Genomic DNA, 21,271 nt, shown 5'->3' with positions numbered 1-21,271 from the left:
AGATAGATAGATAGATAGATAGATAGATAGATAGATAGATAGATAGAGATACTGATATTTTAGGTAGATAGTTAATAGTATGATTCCTCATGACTTTATCAGACATTGTTAGTGTTGTTTTATCCCCTCACTCTTTCTGTATTTATCTCCTTTCCCCCTCCCTAACCAGAGCCCCTGGTTTTCCCACTCTCTTCTTCAGATTCCTTGTACCTTACTATTCCCCTCTCCATTGCTCTCCTACCCCCGACAGTGCTTCTTTTTTGCTTTCCTGGTTCCCACAGTTATTCCAGGTTACATTCTCACATCTGAGGATAGAAAGCTAGGAGGCTCATGAAAGAGAACATGTGCTGTTTGTGCTGAGTCTGAGTTACCTCAGTCAGCGACATTTCCAGCTCAATCCATTTACCTGGCTGTACCCTGGAGAGGGGTGTGTTCTAGATAATTTTAATAAATTATTTTAAGAAACTTTAAAAATTTCATTTTGATTTTTAAGAATCAAGCTCAAACTTAGTACTTAAATGTTTTCAAATATCCTAAAGCAAAGTTTTGAGTATTATGGCTGACAAAGACTAATGTATCAGTATTCATGATTGCTTTCATTAAAGTTAACTGACTGAATGACTAAAAAGGCTTCAGCATCTCTAAATTGGTGATAATTTCATTAGGAAACAACCTAGAACCACAAAAATTGTAACTCATGTTCTTCACATTTTTATTTTTTTATTTCTGAATTCTGACCACTGAAAAACATGTTATCTTCAGCACTCACTAATTAATAGAAAATTATGCTTATAGAACGTCTTTATCCTTTTCTGTTTTTATACTGACAATGTTGTTTACATGTGACTATACTAAAAACAACCAATTTAAATGAGTCTCCCTCTATGACTCCATAAAAAGACAATAATACTATTATAAAATTTCACTAAAACAAACATTTCATTTTTACACATTGCCATGTGACATATAAAGGAGCTGAGGTATTCTTCAAGTAGTGTGCTAATACTATAGTACTCTTTGAAAAAACACTAAATGTAATTCATCAATATTTCCATTCCATGTCACCTTGCAGACATCATTAGTGCCAGAATTTTATCTATTTTGTAGCAAAAAGTTGCACAAGACATCTGTTGTGGTGAGTCAGGCATGCCAGATGTGTTTCTCATAAATACTTTGAATGTTTTTATTGGAAATGTTAATTGTGATGGTTAGTTTTCACTGCTGATGTGACAAAATCTAGAATCATCTGGGAGGTGTGTCTTGAGAAGGATTGTCAAGACAATCTTGTGAAGGATTGTCCTGATTTTGTTAAAATTGATGTGGAATAATCTGTGTTAACTGAGGCAGGAAGTCCTGAACTGTACAAAAGTGGGAAGCCAGCGGAGGCCGGGCATGCATGCCTTCATTGCTCTCTGTTCTAAATATGATACGATGTGATCAGCTTCCTCCATCTCCTGCTGATGTGGCAGCTCTCATGGAGTGGAACCTAGAACCATAAGCTGAAATGAACCCTTTTTCTCGAGTTGCTTTTGTCTAGGTGTTTAATCACAGCAACAGGAAACAATGCTAAGAGAATTTTATGTTAAAATTATAAAATTGACACTTTAGATTCCTGTTTTTTTTTTTAATACATACTCAGCATTTAAATCTGAGTTAGATATTTTTGAGGAAAAACTGGAACCCAGGTCCGTGAAGCCTATGTGTGTAGCCTTTTATGTTAAGCTTTTTAAGTTAAGCCTTTTCTTAACTTATGCATGAATTTTTTATAAAGCTGTACCTCAGACTTAATTACACAGTCTCAAAACTGCTATTAATTTAACTTTTTTAAGCAATGCCTGTTAGTGTAGATGCAAAATTATTCCTTTGAACATAAAATTTCTAGAGATTAATGATATCTTTTATACTGTTGCACATATTATTTCATAATTCAATGGATAGCTTCAATATTTGATAATATAACACCTCTTAATTGAACATGCGTCATTATAATTCTACTCTGATTAGTACAACAACCCATTTCAGTGCCCTGTGAACTTTACAATCTCTTAATTCTTTGATTTCTACAGCACTGTAATAGTGACTACTGAAGACACCTTGTCTATTCTTAGATCTAATTGATTCATACATCTAAGAAGATGGTGAAATGTATTTCTCTCCAGCAAATTATACCTGGAAAGAATTCCCTGCTTTCAGTTAGAGCAATGTAGAACAGAACATACTGAGATATTTCCCAGAGAGAGAGTCTTAACAGGATGCTATGGATGAGCTAGATATAAATGTAACAATATCAAGCTCTCTCAAAGATGGGCCTAGGCCCCTTACAAAGATGTAGCAGATGGGCAGCTTAGGCCTCATTTGAGTCCTCTGGTAAGGGAAGTGAAGAGTGTGTATCAGACATGGACTCACTTGACATCTTTTTGATCACTTTCTCCTGGTGGGACTACCTTGTCAGGCCACAGGGAAAGAGGAAGAACTCAGTCCTGATGGAACTTAATAAGCTGAGCTGGATGAGAAAGGGTACTTCCTTTTTCTAAGCGGGCGCGGGGGAGAAGGATTGGAATGAGAGAAGGGACTGGAGCTACAACAAGGATGAAAAGTGAATTAAAAAAAATCAATGAAAAGAAATTCAAGTAACAACTGGAAATGGAGAATATCAAATACTGGTATCACACAATTCCTTTGTTTATAAAAAAGATAATCATGGCTTTTATGACCATCTGTCTCCATATTTTGTCCTTTAAAAGCTTGTTTTCCCTGTGTGTGGAAGCTCACGGGTCCTCATTTACCATTACATCTCTGGAGTGAAAGTAATATTTGTTTATTGACGTAAGAAATGATTAGCTTGTCAATTCCAAAGTGTTAATTAAATGCTTTTTTCACGGACATTCATTTCCATGTCCCTTGAGACCGAGAGTGCCCTGCACACAGTAGCAAAGGAAATCATTCACATCTCTGCTCCTATAAGAAAGCTGTCTGCTTTCACTTTGAGACTGCATATCCTAAAGTAGGCATATTCTACATCTGGAGAAGATTCTGATTATTTTGATGATCTCCAGTCCCTAATACAATGAGAGAAAGCCTCTGTCTTGTAGATCAGCTCATCGGAAGAAAGCTTTATTCAAAATCCTAGAAGGTAAGTTGTAAAAATCCTCTGGAAGGTTTCAGAGAGGATGTTAATCATACCTAGGATGAAAAGCAGGAAAAGGCTGAGATTCACTGGTACAGGAAGAGACTTCACTGTTCTGTTTATATACAGAAATGTTTTATTAAAGATTTGAAAATTTTCAAAAAAAAAAAAACCCTAATATCCAGAATATATAAAGAATTGAAGAAGTTAAACACCAACAAACCAAGTAATCCAATTAAAAAATGGGGTACAGAACTAAACAGAGAGTTCTTAGTAAAGGAATATCAAATGGCAGAGAAACGCTTAAGGAAATGCTTAACATCCTTAGTCATTTGGGAAATGCAAATTGAAACTACCCTGAGATTTCACCTCACATCCATCAGAATGGTTAAAGTCAAAAACTCAAGGGATGATGCATGCTGGAGAGGATGTAGAAAAAGAACCCTAGCTCCATTGCTGGTGGGAATGTAACCTTGTACAACCACTTTGGAAATCAATCTGGCGCTTTCTCAGGAAATTAGGAATAGTGCTACCTCAAGATCCAGATATACCACTCCTAGGCATATATCCAAAATATGCTCAACTATACAACAAGGACATTTGCTCAACCATGTTTGTAGCATCTCTATTCGTAATAGCCAGAATCTGGAAACAATAGATAAAGAAATTGTGGTACATTTACACAATAGAATACTACTCAGCAATTAAAAACAAGGAAATCATGAAATTTTCAGGAAACTACTGGGAACTAGAAAAGATCATCCTGAGTGAGGTAACCCAGAAGCAGAAAGGCACATATGATATATACTCACTTATAAGTAGATATTAGCCATATAATATAGGATAAATATACTAAAATCTATAGCCCTAAAGAAGCTAAACAACAAGAAGGACCCTAGGGAAGATGCTTAATCCTCATTCAGAAGGGCAAACAGGATAGAAATCAGATGTAGCAGAAGACAGGGAACAGGACAGGAGCCTACCACAGAAGACTTCTGAAACACTCTACCCACCAGGGTATCGAAGCAGATAGTGAGACTCATAGCCAAACTTTGGGCAGGGTGCTGGAATCCTTATGGAAGAAGAGGGAAATAGAAAGACCTGGAGGGGACAGGAACTCCACAAGGAGACAACAGAGCCAAAATACCTGGGCCCAGTGGCCCTGCAAAGACCAATACTCCAACTAAGGACTGTGCATGGAGAGGACCTAAACCCCTGTTCAAATGAAGCCCATTGGCTGCTCAGTTTCCAAGTGGGTGCCCTATTAAAGGGTACAGGGGCTATCTCTGACATGAACTCTGGCTGTTCTATGACCACCTCCCTCTCTGGGGTACAGCTTTGCCAGGCCACAGAAGAAGATGATGCAGCCAGTCTTGAGACCTGATAAGCTAGAGTCAGATAGAAGGGGAGGAGGTCCTCCCCCATCTGGGAACTAGGGAAAGAGCATAGGGGGAGAAGTGGGAGGGTGTATGGGACAGGGAGGAGATGAGATGAGGGAGAGAGCTGCAGTGGGGATACAAAGTGAATAAATTGTAATAAATAAATATATAAATTAAACTTTAAAAAATATAAAGGCAAAACTATACTTCAAAAAACAAAACAAAAATTAAAAAGATACAATAAACTGGGGCTGGAGAATGTTCATAAATGCCTGTAACTCTAGCTCTAGGGTAACCTGACACTCTCCTCTTACCTCCAGGGCTACATATGCATTATTTATTTGTTTTTTGTTTACTTATTCTTCTCTCACATATTACATCCCAAACACATCCCTTCCCTACATCTCTCCTAACCTCCCCCCACCATCTGCCTCATCTCTCCCCCAGATCCACTCCTCCGTATCCCTTCAGAAAAGAGCAGGCCTCCCAGGGATATCAAACATGGCAAAACAAATTACAATAACACTAAGCACAAACCCTCATATCAAACATGCATATAGGTCTTAGATTCTTAAACATTTTGAAAAATAGACACAGTAGATAAACTTTTTAAGGTAGCTAAACCATATAGACTACCCTGCAGATCACATGCTGCAGGTACTTATCCAGGGCTCAGGGAGCTGCCATAGTGGCCACCCTGTAGACAGAACAGACAAGTGCAGGGGTAAGATGCCTTCTCAGAGTTACCACCTCCTGAATGCTTCTAAACATGCTGGAAGTGATCTAAAACCATACTTCTTATTAACATTAGACTCCGCCAGCTAGATCTTCATCCTCTGCAGCCTAATTGAGGCGCTATAAGCTTCTTTTAATCATATACCTCTCTTCATAAGTTCGTAAGTACATAAGAACAGTAAAGGCTATATCTGTCGTGATAATGCTTTGATTTCCATCCAACTGTAGATACTACATTGGGCCCAAGTGAAATGACAGAGTAAACCATTGCAAGTAAATCAGTGGTTAGAAGGGCCCAAAATACCCTGAATTTTAAAAGTTAAATTACTGCTCCAACCACAGAAATACTTAGCTCTAGGCACTCAAGCTCTCTAACTTCAGACAGTGGAGTGCTTATATGAGAGGGACATTAAAAGAGGAGATCTCAGGGCTTTGGCATATCTGCCTCAGAAGGTATATACAGAATAGTAGCACTCTTCCCGAAACTCAGTCAAGTGTAAAGAACCCCACCAGGCAGCCTGATATTATCTGTAAAGTTCATACTTAAGAACTATGCAGTCTTTTTTTTTTCTGCATTTTGAAAAACAATCCACTTTTTCCAAATATCTGTAAATGTTTTAATGAGTTAACAGTTGTTTTGGGCCACACTTATCCAGTGTGCATAGGAGTTAGCCACAGCAGTGAGCGTATAACCTCTATTTATGTCTTTATTGGTAAAAATATGTAGGTATTTTGAGAAGCCAAAGTACAGAAAACTCTGTAACTCATGAGGTGAAGTTTATGTATGTAAAATCAGCTGTATAATATTATATTATTGTGTGCATATACATGTTTCTTCTCTCTCAACAGAGATAATTATGTAACAGAATCAAAAACTGCCCTAAAATTTTTGATTATTTGTCATTGGCCTTGTAGCTCAGAGGTAGAAGCACTTACCTGTTATGTGCAAGCACCTGAGTACAATCCCACAAATGGAATACCAGTAATTAATACTAATAATTCTAAGTAAGGATTAGAATGATCTCAAATCAGGTTAATTCCAATATATACATATACATATATATATATATATATATATATATATATTATATATGTATGTATATTTATATATTATATATATAACCACAAAGAAGTTTGCAATTTAAAGCAAGACTCATAGAAATAAAATAAAGCAAGAAACAGTCTAGATGATAAGTGACGAGGACCTAAGTGATGTTTCTTAATTGATTTCTCTTCATTATAAAGCCATGTGTCAAGTTGTTTGGTTTTATCCCGAATAATGGAATCATTTAACAAATAGGAACTTTAACTATCATGCATGAGCTCGTTATTCTGGACTATTAATGGACTGTTGACGTTTCTCTTGTCAGATGGAGATGGACACATGGATCACTTGCTACCAGGCTGTGAGGATAAAGACTGTCAAAAAAGTGCCATATATTTAATGAGATCTGGAACAGGGCAGGTATGTCAGCTTTGGGGATGCTATGAATGATGCTTGAAAATTGTGACTGTTAGAAAATATATTTAAAGGAGCAGAACAAAATGAAATTCAAAATTACATCATATAATTCTTCATTTTCCTTAAGTAAAACACATTTAAATCCTCTCACTGGTAGAAATTGTAGCTGTGGTGATTTTAGGTGAAGAAAAGCTATTCTAGATCCCATAGTTAAATGAACTTGTAGCATTTTACATGCCAGAAAAATAGAAAGCACACTATAATAAAAATTTACATGGAAGATATTCCATTCCCAGAGCTAATTCTGTCCTTGTTTCTATGTGCAGATCCATTTCATTTTCTCATGCTTACTTTTTGCTTGTTGCTTAATAATGTGGAATTGTGAGAGTCATGGTGGAGGATTAATATGAAAATTATAGGTCACGACACATTTAATCTTAACTTCATTTTCTTCAAGGGTTTAATAAATAATAGGCTCTCATGCTGACTTTTATAGTCCTTATGAATAGGAAACACCACATTTTATATTCACTTAATAAAACAAATCTTTATATATTTAGCATTTTAAAAATAATCAAACTATCATAAGTTTTATTATCTTTGACTATATTTGTATAGTTATGAATCATTTAAAATATTAGGTCAAGAAACATCCCATCGTTGGGTCATAGCTATAAAAATATACCTATGATTCAACCTGCTAGGTGACGGACTACAAGTAGAATACTTAAAAATTCAGTTACATCTTGCTAGGAAGACAAATGTCACAGTTCTTTGAGTGTTGTGGATGACACATTGGGTGAAAAAAAATATTATTTTTAAAACATAATACAATTGTCTTAACAAGAACACTTTATCTACCATGGATTTACCCCTTATTCGTAAACTATTAACTGCGCCAGGAATTTTGGGGTGGGGGTGCTTGGCTTATTTGGCATTTTGTTGTTTGTTTGTTTGTTTGTTTTTGTTTTTCCAAGGTTTTTTTGATTTGGGGGTTTTGTTTTGTTTTTTAGATTGGGTTTCTCTGTGTAGCTCTGTATATCCTAGGAACTCACTATGTTGACCAGGCTGGCCTTGAAATCTTAGACATCTACCCACCTCTGCCTCCTGAGCACTAGGATTAAAGACATCCAACACCACACTGGACCCTGCTTCAGAAATTGGAGACAACATAGTGTTTTGTGAAATTTCTAGTCTTTGAAAAATGGAACACTTTTGTTTTTGTTTTCCAAAATCAAGTGAAATTATTTAAATGTTTGTTTGGGGGTTTTGTTTGCTTATGTTGGGGGAGATTTTTTTTTGTTTGTTCAACCCCCCACCCACCCAAACAGGGTTTCTCTCTGTTGTGGGATTAAAGTCATGTTCCACCACCACCCAATTTAAATGTTTTTTTTAAAGTTCACAAAATATAAAGTAATACTTTTTCCTTAAATGAATTTCTTTAGTGTCTTTATCATTAAGGGTTTCCACATGCCCCAAGGCAAATTACACTTTTTTAGGAAAACTTATAACATGTTGGAGATATTCCTTTCTTTGCCAAACCTTTAAAAAAGGTTTTAAGCATTTTAAAAACATTTTTAAAATAATTTAGTTTGCAGCAGTCAAGTTTAATCATTTGTTTGTAAGGGGAAAAAAATGAGTGTGTAAGATGTTTGGCCACATGCCATTTAAAGTACCTGTTTGTACTTAAGACATGCCCAGGTTCAGTGCTGACATAGAGATGCTTAAGGAATCATGGCACATCGGTAATGTTAATAGTATGATTTCTACTCTTCAGATTTTAATTTTATATTAATTTATCAAAGGGTGAAAAGCAGAAGGAAAAAAAAAGGGTGCAAACAGAAGACAGAAGAAGCTCATTTAAAGTCAGCCTGATCTTTTCTGTGCTCTTCACTGTAATCTCCCTGTCTGTGCAATGCCTGTCAGATGAAGACAGAGCTTGTTGATTCGTAAGGGTAAATGCATGTTATGAGGCACCTGTGGCTCTGTGTGCTGTTTAATAAAAGATGCTCATGGCAAAGAAAAAAAAAACTGGAATACCAGTTCTCTCGATGTCTCACACATAAAACACAGTAAAAGATAATGCCTACTATTTCGTAAAGATGAAGTAAAACTATAACCGTTCTCAGCATTTTAATGGATCGTTCCTTTTACAAATAGTGACTTTTTCTACAGTGATTGTGATTAATCTTTTTTTTTTCCTTTGTACTTAGTGGGTTCCTGTGCTTCAGGATTTCAGCAACAAGGGTACACTCTGGGGCTTTGTGCCATTTGTGCATGAAGAACAACCAACTGCGATACCAATTCCATTAACCCTTCATGTTGGAGACTACAACATGGACGGCTACCCGGATGCTCTTGCCATATTAAAGAATACATCTGGAAGGTATAGAGAGTAAATTGCATGACAGACACTTGTGACCAACAACACTTGATCTGGTACAGTCTCTTCAAGGAGGAGTTGATGCTCTTATTAGCCCATGGTTTCTTGTATGATTCGAGAACTCATCTCATGACTTAGAAAACATTATTTTTTACAAATTTATTTTCTGTAGAGAAACAAAATGAACATTCACTGTAAAATGAAAAGCTGTTTTTCATTCAGCAAAACTTGATCTTTAAAAGGCCAATCTTTTTTCTAAAGATGAATGACAGTATATTTGGAGACTGAAGATGATGGTTAAGAACTGATTCTAATATCCACTTATGAGTGAGTATATACCATGTGTGTCTTTCTGCTTCAGGGTTACCTCACTCAGGATGCTCTTTTCTAGTTCCTACCATTTGCCTGCAAATTTCATGATTTTCTTGTTTTTAATTGCTGAGTAGTATTCCATTGTGTAAAGGTATCACAATTTCTTTATCCATTCCTCCGTTGAGGGACATCTGGGTTGTTTCCAGATTCTGGCTATTATGAATAGAGCTGCTACGAACATGGTTGAGCAGATGTCCTTGTTGTATAGTTGAGCATATTTTGGATATATGCCTAGGAGTGGTATATCTGGAATTTGAGGTAGCAGTATTCCTAATTTTCTGAGAAAGCACCAGATTGATTTCCAAAGTGGTTGTACAAGGTTACATTCCCACCAGCAATGGATGAGGGTTCTTCTTTTTCTACATCCATACTAAAAATCTATACTCCTAAAGAAACTAAACAACAAAGAAGACCCTAGGGAAGATGCTCAATCCTCATTCAGAAGGGCAAATGCAATAGACATCAGAAGCAGGAGAAGACAGAGAACTGAACAGGAACCTACCATAGACAGCCTCTGAAAGACTCTACTGATCAAGGTATCGAGGCAAAGGCTGAAACTCATAGCCAGACTTTGGGCAGAATGCATGGAATGTTATGAAAAGAAGGGGGAGATAGAAAGACCTGGAGGGGACAGGAGCTCCACAATGAGAGCAACAGAGCCAAAAAACACTGGGCCCTGAGATCCCTGCAGAGAGTGATACCCCAACCAAGGACAATGCATGGAGAGGATCTAAAACCCTTGCTCAGACGTAGCCCATAGACTCAGTCTCCAAGTGGGTGCCCTAGTAAGGGAGCAGGGGCTATCTCTGGCATGAACTCAGTGCCAGGCTGTCTGACCACTTCCCCATGGGAGGTGCAGCCTTACCAGGCCACAGAGGAAGACAATACAACCAGTCCTAATGAGAACTGATAGGCTAGGGTCAAATAGAACAGAAAGAGTTCCTCCCCTATCAGTGGACTAGGGGTGGGGCATAGGGGGAGAAGAGGGAGGGAAGGTGGAATTAGAAGGAAAAGAGGGAGGGACCACAGCTGGGCTACAAAATAAGTAAACTGTAATAAGTAATAATAATTTAAAAAAAATAAAAAGAGAACTGATTCTAACCTTCAGTGGCAGCCCAGCACCATCTGTGTGACCTGGGACAGTTCACCTAAACTCATAAAGTGTGAAATGAGAGTGATACATAAACCTCTGGCATAAGTGAGGTAAAAGTAAATGTATGAGCCATTTAGAAAGATATTCTCCATGTGCCCATGCTATTTTATAAGTAAATATTACCTTATGGTTATTTGTTTTCTAAAAGCATCAGAACTCCCAACATGGTCTTTGATATAATTTATGTATATATGAGGTACTTAAATATGCTCATAATATAACCAGTAATTTGGACACTAGCACCTTTAAAAAAAATACAAGATAAGCTCAAATTCCTAATTAGCCCAACATCGCCAGACTCCACATATATGGTTACCTTTAGTTTTTCTTGTTTTGTTCATCTTAAAACCAGTTGTATTCCATGAGGCACAGTCTTTCCTGTGCTACTCACACACATGTTCTGAACACTATTTCATTGTGGAAACACCCTAAGTAAGAACCACTAAAATATTGCTAGAAACTTACGAGTAATCTGAACTTAAATTCACTAAGAACCTTCATTTTATGTGTATGGCCAAATAAACCTACAAATGAACCCTGAGTATCACTCTTTTAACAATACAGTGGCTGGCAGTGTGCTACCTGGACAGTGTTGCTACAGGGTCGTAGAGGCCAGGGGAACCTGGATTGTGTAGCAAGACCTACCCTTTTGGAAGAAATGAATAAAAAGTATAAAGTCTTATTTAAAAAAAAAAACATAAAATTGCTTTATTATAGACATCAGCTGTATTCATAAAAATAATACATCTTACATTCATAATAAGCCTGATTTCTCATCCTTAGAAGAACATTCAAATAATTTATATTTTTCCTTTAAAAGTTCTTTGTCAGATTGTTTTGTTGTAAACTTTATTTAACCTGTAATGTGTCCACAGCTGATTAGCAGACAGACACAGAATTTACAGCAAGAAATCCTAATTTCCAAGGCAGTCATAGAAACTGATTTTATTTTGTTGTTAAGACTAGTCCAGGCATTGTGGTGCACACTGTACCTCAAAAGGCTGAGGCAGGTGGGTCTAAAATTAGGGAGATCCAACAAAAATAAACAAAGTCTAGATAGTTTTATAAATGCAGCTATTAGGTGCCCAGAGTTTAGTTTCTCATCTGTTCCTTTAGCATAGGTAAAACTCATTGTAAACTCATAGGTAAATTTCATTGTATCTCAATGTCAGTTGAATCACTGATTGAGAAACGTCCTAATTCTGAATTTAAAAGTCTTAGAAATACGGAATAAGAAAAAACAAGGTATGTATTGGAATCAAATAATACATGGATTTATGTTTGTTTAAAAGTTGTTTATAACTTCTCTTGTTTCACAATTGGCAGTATCGTTAAATGATAAGTCTTATGTCTAAGTTTCCAAGGACTGCCAACTCAAGTACACATTTTCTTCTGCCTGTAAATCAGATAGGGAGCAACCAGAGTAGAAGAGTTTTCATGAAAGGATATTTGAGACCATGGTTCAGTTTGTTTTGTGCCTTTTATTATTTTTGTCTTAAGAGCAGGGTTGGTTATTAACACTGTTAACCAGCATGGTGATAACTGGCCTGCAATCCCTGCACTCAGGAAATAGAGGCAGGAAGAACAGGAGCTCAGGGCCATCCATGGCGACCCAGTGAGTTTGAAGCCAGCCTGTACATGGGATTTTGTCTCCAAAAACAAAACAAAAACCCTTTATTCTAACTATTGCTTATCACTGTTATAAGATTTAAGAAAAATTTTATTGTAATTGATCGATAAAACTTTTTACAAAGCTTCCTGGGCCTCGTTGGGCTTTTATAGGAAAACAAAACCTAGAAGTAGCAAAGAAAGCAAAATCTAATATTAAAAAATTAGAAAATCTAAAGCCTGCTAAATTCCAGTAAACAAGTAGCCAACTAGAATACCTTGTGTGGGAACCAGCCAGGTGACTATGAGTAAAATCACCAAGGCTGGTGACCATTGTGAGTCCTAGGAAAATGACAAGGTAACAAATAGAAACTGAGGCTTTGTCAAGGTCATTATTATGGAAACTTCTGGTGACAGAGTTGGCTAATTAACCATCCAGTTGTAATCTATATTTTCATCTGCATCTTTAGCTTTAATAATTAATGTAGCTTTATCTTGATAACCCTATCTCAGCAAAAGAAGGTTATCTTAGATTCCATATGTTCTATTTTGAAGGGTAAGAAGGTTTATAACATAAGGTCCTAGATTTGTATTTTCACTATGAAGAATACCAGGTTTTTTTTCATCATTTAAAAGAACACATTTCTAATTATAAATTTAATAATGCCAAATTATAGCTCGTTATAGTTTTCTGTGAAGTAAAATTTTCCTTTTTGCTATACATATGGGAACTATATAACCTTCCTAACCTGCAACAAAATATTTCATCAGAAAATAAGCATTTCTTGTATATTCTTCCTGGGAATGTTTGCTGGGTTTGGCAACATTTAATCGTAGTTAGCTATGTCATAAACCATGTAAGTGTTTCTACCTATTCAAGTGTTATTTATTAAGAATACTCTGTTTTAGGACAGGAGCCTACCACAGAGGGCCTCTGAAAGACTCTACCTAGCAGTGTATCAAAGCAGATACTACGACTCATAACCAAACTTCGGTGGAGTGCAGGGAATCGTAAGAAAGAAGGAGGAGTTAATATGACCTGGAGAGGACAGGAGCTCCAGAAGGACCAAATATAGCTGGACACAGGGGTCTTTTCTGAGACTCTTTCTCCAACCAAGGACCATGTATGGATATAACTAGAACCTCTGCTCAGATGTAGCCCATGGTAGCTCAGTATCCAAGTGGGTACCCTAGTAAGGGGAACAGGGACTATTTCTGACGTGAACTCAATGGCAGGCTCTTTGACCTCCTCCTCCCCTTCCCCCCGCACCCTGAGGGAGGAGCAGCCCTGCTAGGCCACAGAGGAAGACTTTGCAGCCAATCCTGAAGATACCTGATAAACCAGGGTCAGATGAAAGGGGAGGAGTGGACTTGGAAAGGGGCAGGGAGGAGATTAGGAAGGGAGGGTGAGTTTGGGAGGAAATGAGGGAGCCAGATACAGCAGGGATACAAAGTTAATAAACTATAACTAATATTTTTAAAAAATTTTAAAAAATGAACATTCCAAAGAGTCTTCAAAGACAGGTTTTTCTCTTTTCAAAACAGATTTCTTAAGAGTTTAAATAAATAAACTCACTGTGTTTGCTATCTGAAAAAAAAAAAGCCTGTTTTTAATATTATAGCCTACATTATTAATGATCACTCTTTGTTGCAGTGATTATACAACAAAAATTTATTCTTAAGAAACTATTGAAATCACAACCTAAGTCAAGAATTTTACCACCCTCTCAGTTCTCTGTAAGTCACTCCTACATATAGGTCGGTTTCTTGGCTACTTTACTGGGTTCCTGTGTTTATTACCGTTCTCCACCACAGACTCCTCCAACCTCTCAACACTAGGTAGCCAAGAAAGATGGGAAAGGGGGTGTAGACCTCTTTTGATTACTTCCTGCTGACTAGGGGCCTCTGGTTCCTTGGGGCAAGTTTGACCTTCACCATCAGAATGTTCAACTACTTCTCTGTCTCTTTGTGTATGGACTTCTTGACAAACCACAACTAACAGCAACCAAAACAACAGCGACTTCTCCTCTCAGGGTCCTAGCATTTATATATCCTCTGAAAAGTTCCCAGAATCCCAAACACTTGCAGAAACTATCTGCAGCTAGCAAAACCACACCCCTCATAAAACATGAGACAAAATCATAGGTAATAGCTATATACAATTTGAAGCACCCCCATATTAAAACAAAAACATATTCATGTAACATACCTGGGTTTCAAAGAGACCAAAATTCTTACTATACCTAATGATGTCAGTTTACTTATTGATTGATTTTCCTACTTTGTTGCTACAATTATTTACACATAATTTCAAGATTTAGTAGTTTCTTAGATTAGCATTATAAACTGTCTTTCATTACTTTTGAAATTTATTTATTTTTTCTGGGGAAGGATGGCTGGGCAGCTAAGAACACTTGCTGTTCTTTTTTTTGTTTTTTTTTTGAGGCTTTTTTTAAAATTTTTTTCTTAATTACACTTTATTCATTTTGTATCCCCCCATAAGCCCCTCCCTCCTCCCCTGCCGATCCCACCCTCCCTCCCATTTCTGCATGCATGCCACTCCCCAAGTCCACTGATAGGGGAGATTCTCCTCTTCTTTCTGATCTTAGACTATCAGTTCTCATCAAAAGTGGCTGCATTGTCCTCTACTGTGGCCTGGTAAGGCTGCTCCCCCCTCAGGGGGAACTGATCAACGAGCAGGCCAATCAGATTATGTCAGAGGCAGTCCCTCTTCCCATTACTATGTAATCCACTTGGACACTGAACTGCCATGGGCTACACCTGTGCAGGGGTTCCAGGTCATCTCCATGAATAGTCCTTGGTTGGAGTATGATTTTCTGGGAAGTTCCAGTGTTCAAATTTTCTTGTTCTGTTGCTCTCCTTGTGGAGTTCCCATCATCCAGCTCTTACTATTTCCCACTTACATAAAATTCCATTCACTCTGCCCATCAGTTGGCCATCAGGCTCAGCATCTGCTTTGACAGTCTATACTGCAGAAGCTTTCAGAGGCCCTCTGTGGTAGGTTTCAAGGTTGTTTCCTGTTTTCTTCTGGCTTTCAGAGGCCCTCTGTAGCAGGTTCCGAAGTTGTTTCCTATTTTCTTTTTCTTCTGATGTCCATCCTCTTTGCCTTTCAGGATGGGGATTGAACATTTTAGTTAGGGTCCTCTCTTTTGCTTAGTTTGTTTAGATGTACAGATTTTAGTGGGTTTATTCAATGTTGTATGTTTATATGAGTGAGTATATACCATGCATGTCTTTTTGCTTCTGGGACAACTCACTCAGGATGATCCTTTCCAGGTACCACCATTTACCTGCAAATTTCATGATTTCCTTATTTTTCATTGCTGAGTAATACTCCATTGTATAGATGTACCACAGTTTCTGCATCCATTCTTCAGTTGAGGGGCATCTGGGTTGTTTCCAGCTTCTGGCTATTACAAATAAAGCTGCTACAAACATGGTTGAGCAAATGTCCTTTTTGTGTACTTGCGCCTCTTTTGGGTATGTGCCTAGGAGTGGTATGGCTGGATCTTGAGGAAGCGCTATTCCTAGTTGTCTGAGAAAGCGCCAGATTGATTTCCAGAGTGGTTGTACAAGTTTACATTCCCACCAGCAGTGGAGAAGGGTTCCCCTTTCTCCACAACCTCTCCAGCATGTGTTGTCCCTTGAGTTTTTCATCTTGGCCATTCTGATGAATGAAAGGTGAAATCTCAGGGTTGTTTTGATTTGCATTTCCCTAATGGCTAATGAGGGTAAGCATTTCTTTAAGTGCTTCTCTGCCATTCGATATTCCTCTAGAAATTATTTTCTCTTTAGCTCTGTTTCCCATTTTTTAAGTGGATTACTTGGTTTGCTGCTTTTCAGCTTGTTTAGTTCTTTATATATACTGGATATGAGTCCTCTGTCAGATAAAGGGTTGGTGATGATTCTTTCCCAATCTGTAGGCAGTCGCTTTGTTTTGATGACGGAGTCCTTTGCTTTACAGAAGCTTTTCAATTTCATGAGGTCCCATTTATTGATTGTTGCTCTTAGAGCCTGTGCTGTTGGTGTTCTGTTCAGGAAGTTTTCTCCTGTACCAATGAGTTCTAGGATATTCCCCACGTTTTTTTCTAGCCGATTTAATGTGTCTGGTTTTATGTTGAGGTCTTTGATCCACTTGGACTTCAGTTTTGTGCAGGGTGATAAGTATGGATCTATTTTCATTTTCTACATGTAGACATCCAGTTGGACCAGCACCATTTGTTGAAGATGCTATCTTTTTTCCATTGTATGGTTTTGGCATCTTTGTCAAAAATCAGGTGTCCGTAAGTGTGTGGGTTTATTTCTGGGTCTTCTGTTCGATTCCATTGATCCACCATTCTGTTTCCATGCCAGTACCATGCAGTTTTTATAACTGTTGCTCTATAGTACAGCTTGAGATCAGGGATGGAGATACCTCCAGAAGATCTTTTATTGTAGAGGATTCTTTTAGCAATTCTCGGTTTCTTGTTATTCCATACGAAGTTGAGAATTTTTCTTTCCAGGTCTGTAAAGAATTGTGTTGGCAATTTGATGGGAATTGCATTAAATCTGTACATTGCTTTTGGTAAGATGGCCATTTTTACTATGTTAATCCTGCCAAGCCATGAGCATGGGAGATCTTTCCATCTTCTCATATCTTCCTCTAATTCTTTCTTCAGAGACTTGAAATTTTTTTCATACAAGCCTTTGACTTGCTTGGTTAGGGTTACACCAAGGTATTTTATGTCATTTGTGGCTATTGTGAATGGTGTTGTTTCTCTAATTTCTTTCTCAGCCCTTTTGTCTTTTGTATACAGGAGTGCTACTGATTTTTTTGAGTTAATTTTGTATCCGGCCACTTTGCTGAAGGTGTTTATCAGCTGTAGGAGTTCCCTGGTAGAGTTTTTGGGGTCACTCATATATACTATCATATCATCTGCAAATAGTGATAATTTGACTTCTTCCTTTCCCATCTATATCCCCTTGATCTCCTTCGACTGTCTTATTGCTCTAGCAAGGACTTCCAGCACTATGTTGAGATATGGAGAGAGTGGGCAGCCTTGTCTTGTCCCTGATTTCAGTGGGATTGCTTTAAGTTTCTCTCCGTTCAGTTTGATGTTGGCTATAGGCTTGCTGTATATCGCCTACTATGTTTAGATATGTGCCTTGTATCCCTGATCTCTCCAGTACTTTAAACATGAATGGATCTTGGATTTTGTCAAATGCTTTTTCAGCATCTAGGGAGATTATCATATGGTTTTTTTCTTTCAGTTTGTTAATATGGTGGATCACATTGATGGATTTTCGTATATTGGACCACCCCTGCATACCTGGGATGAAGCCTACTTGGTAATAGTGGATAATATCTTTGATGTGTTCTTGGATCCGGTTTGCAAGTATTTTGTTAAGTATTTTTGCATCAATGTTCATAAGGGAGATTGGCCTGAAATTCTCTTTCTTTGTTGAGTCTTTGTGAGGTTTAGGTACCAAGGTGATTGTGGCTTCATAGAATGAGTTTGGTAATGTTCCTTCTGTTTCCATTTTGTGGAATAGTTTGAAGAGAATTGGAGTTAGCTCTTCTTTGAAGGTCTGGTAGAATTCTGCGCTGAAGCCATCTGGTCCTGGGCTTTTTTTTGGATGGGAGACTTTTGATGACTGCTTCTATTTCTTTGGGGGATATAGGACTATTTAATTGATTTACCTGGTCCTGATTCAGCTTTGGTGAGTCAAATCGATCAAGAAAATTGTCCATTTCATTTAGATTTTCAAATTTTGTTGAGTATAGACTTTTGAAGTAAGTCCTAATGATTGTTTGGATTTCCTCAGTGTCTGTAGTTATGTCCCCCTTTTCATTTCTGATTTTGTTGATTTGGGTGGTGTCTCTCTGCCTTTTAGTTAGCTTGGCTAAGGGTTTGTCTATCTTGTTGATTTTCTCAAAGAACCAGCTCTTGGTTTCATTGATTCTTTGGATTGTTTTATTTGTTTCTAATTGATTGATTTCAGCCCTGAGTTTGATTATTTCCAGCTGTCTACTCCTTTTTGGTGTGTTTGCTTCTTCTTTTTCTAGGGCTTTTAAGTGGGCCATTAAGTTGCTTGAATGAGCTGTCTCGAATTTCTTCTTGAAGGCACTTAGTGCTATGAACTTTCCTCTTAGCACTGCTTTCATTGTGTCCCACAAGTTTGGGTATGTTGTGTCTTCATTTTCATTGAGTTCTAGAAAGGCTTTAATTTCTTTCTTTATTTCTTCCCTGACCCAGCTGTCATTTAGTAACAACTTGTTCAGTTTCCATGTGTGTGTAGGCTTTTTGCTATTTCTGTTGTTATTGAAGTCCAGCTTTATTCCATGGTGATCAGACAGGATACAAGGGATTATTTCAGTCTTCTTGTATCTGTTGAGGCTTGCTTTGTGACCAACTATATGGTCTATTTTGGAGAAGGTTCCATGAGTTGCTGAGAAGAAGGTAAATTCTTTTCTGTTTGGGTGTAAACTTCTGTAAATGTCTGTGAGGTCCATTTGATTCATGACCTCTGTCAGAGATATTGTTTCTTCGTTTAATTTCTGTTTTGTTGACCTGTCCTTTGTTGAGAGTGGGGTGTTGAAGTCTCCCACTATTAATGTGTGGGGATCTATATGTTGTTTAAATTTTATCAATGTTTGTTTTACAAATGTGGGTGCTCTTGTATTTGGGGCATAGATGTTCAGGATTGTGATGTCTTCCTGGTGGAATTTTCCCTTGATGAGTATGAAGTGTCCTTCCTCATCTCTTTTTATTAATTTTGGTTGAAAGTCTATTTTATCAGATATTAGAATGGCTACTCCTGCTTGTTTCTTAGGTCCATTTGCTTGGAAAGTCTTCTTCCAACCTTTTACCCTCAGGTAATGTCTATCTTTGTGTCTTAGGTGTGTTTCTTGTATGCAACAGATTGCTGGGTTTTGTTTACGTATTTATTCTGTTAATCTGTGTCTTTTTACTGGAGAGTTGAGTCCATTGATGTTGAGAGAGATTAATGACCAGTGGCTGTTAGATCCTTTGATTTTGATGTTGGCTGTGTTCATAAGGTTCTGTGCTTGGTTGCTTTTTGTTTTGCTGTAGTAAGGTTAATTATTTCCTGTGTTTTTTTTTGACAGAAGCTAATTTTCTTGGGTTGTATTTTCCCTTCCAGTATCTTCTGTAATGCTGGATTTGTGTGTAGGTATTGTTGAAATTTGTTTTTGTCATTGAATATCTTGTTTTCTCCCTCTATGAGGACTGAGAGTTTTGCAGGGTATAGTAGCCTGGGCTGACATCTGTGTTCTCTTAGGGTCTGCATGATATCCGTCCAGGCCCTTCTGGCTTTCATAGTTTCTGTTGAAAAGTCAGGTGTGATTCTAATGGGTTTGCCGTTATATGTTACTTGGCCTTTTTCCCTTGCAGCTTTTAGTATTTTTTTCTTTGTTCTGTATACTTACTGTTTTGATTATTATGTGGCGGGAGGATTTTCTTTTCTGGTCAAATTTGTTGGGTGTTCTGTAGGCCTCATGTATCCTTATTGGCTTCTCCTTTAACTTGGGGAAATTTTCTTCAATAATTTTGTTGAAAATATTTTCTGGGCCTTGGAGAAGGGAGTCTTCTTTTTCCTCTATTCCTATTATTCTTAGGTTTTGTCTTTTCATATTGTCTTGGATTTCTTGGATGGTCTGTGTCAGGAATTGTTTGGATTTAACATTTTCTTTGACAGATACATCGATTTCTTCCATTGTATCTTCTACACCTGAGATTCTTTCTTCCATTTCTTGTATTCTGTTGGTTATGCTTACCTCTGTAGTTCCTGTTTTCTTCCCTAAATTCTTCCTCTCCATTATTTCCTCCATTTGTGTTTTCTTTAATTTTTCTAGTTCTATCTTCAGGTCTTGAGTTGTTTTGTTTACTTCCTTCACCTGTCTGCTTGTATTTTCCTCTTTTTCTTTTAGTTCCTTCAACTCTGTCTCTTTTATTTCTTTCAGTGATTTAATTATTTCTTCTCTGAAGGCCACAAGCTGTTTGGCTGCATCTTCCCGTATTTCTTCACGGATGGCCCTAATCTGCTTGTCTTTATCTTCCTCCATTTCTTTACGGATAGCCATGATCTGTTTGGTTTTATCTTCCTCTAATTCTTTATGTATTTTATTTGTTTCCTCTATTATTCTCTTCATCAACATAGATGTAAGGTCATCTTCTTGATTTTCTATTATGCTGCATTGTTCAGGGCTGTTCGCCCCTGGACGGCTGGGTTCTGGAGATGCCATATTGCTCTGTCTTTTGTTGGTTGAGCCTTTATGCTGACCTCTACCCATTGGGCTGATTTAGGTGTTGGCTGTTAGTTTCTGTGCTTCCTGGAGTCCTGAGGTAGGGAGTATCCCCTTGGCCGGAAAATGATTTTTCCTGAAGGAGTCCTTCTCTGCTTTTTGGTTATGGTCACTGTATGGCCAGTGTTTCTCAGGAGTTGCCACTGCTCACCTCAGGTTTATAGCCCTGAGTAGTAGCTGTGGTCTATGTTAGGCAGGGGGGGGATCTCCTCTTACCCATAGAATTTCTCAAGACAGCTGCCCCACTGCTGGGTTTCTTGTTATAAATTTAGTGTGCTGCTGCTCACTAAATTTCCATGTATAATCCTCTTGAAGAAACTGCTGGTTCCCTAGCTGTGGGGTTTTCTCCCCACAGGGAAACTCAGTCTGTTATCCTGGGGTGCACAGTTCTGTCCGGGAAAGTGGGAGGTGCACTCAGCAAGTCTCTGGGCCAGAGGCTGATTGCTCCGCTCTGGACCTGGAGAATGTGCACCTAGGTTGAGTTGGCGCCTGGGGGCACTGCTCTGGTCTGGAGGCTGGGTGCCTCACTCTGGACCAGAAGCTGTGTGTCTCTGTCTGGGATGGTGGCTGCAGGCACCGCTCTGGTCCAGTTGCTGTGGGTGCAGCCCCCCTGAAGGACCAGGGATTCCCACAGTTTTGACAGTCCAGCCAGGCACAACTGGCCGATCCCTGGCACAGTATCCGAGGGCTGGTGTAATGGCTCTCTGGCTCCTGCAGGTCCGAGGA

General features: G+C 38.1%; 1 protein-coding gene across 2 annotated transcripts in view; it reads left to right on the top strand.

Moving 5' to 3' along the window:
* Positions 1–21,271, top strand: part of Itfg1 (integrin alpha FG-GAP repeat containing 1) — a 164,019-nt gene that overhangs the window by 95,270 nt on the left and 47,478 nt on the right. For both annotated transcript variants that reach the window (XM_055621223.1, XM_055621224.1), the window contains exons 9-10: positions 6,612–6,706; positions 8,917–9,089. In XM_055621223.1, the coding sequence (XP_055477198.1) occupies positions 6,612–6,706; positions 8,917–9,089 (268 nt within the window). The remainder of the gene's footprint in view (positions 1–6,611; positions 6,707–8,916; positions 9,090–21,271) is intronic.

This window comes from Psammomys obesus, unplaced genomic scaffold (assembly GCF_907164565.1).
Source record: "Psammomys obesus unplaced genomic scaffold, mPsaObe1.curated_primary_1811, whole genome shotgun sequence".
Classification (NCBI taxonomy): Eukaryota; Metazoa; Chordata; class Mammalia; order Rodentia; family Muridae; genus Psammomys; species Psammomys obesus.
This window is presented reverse-complemented; position numbering and strand designations above follow the sequence as displayed.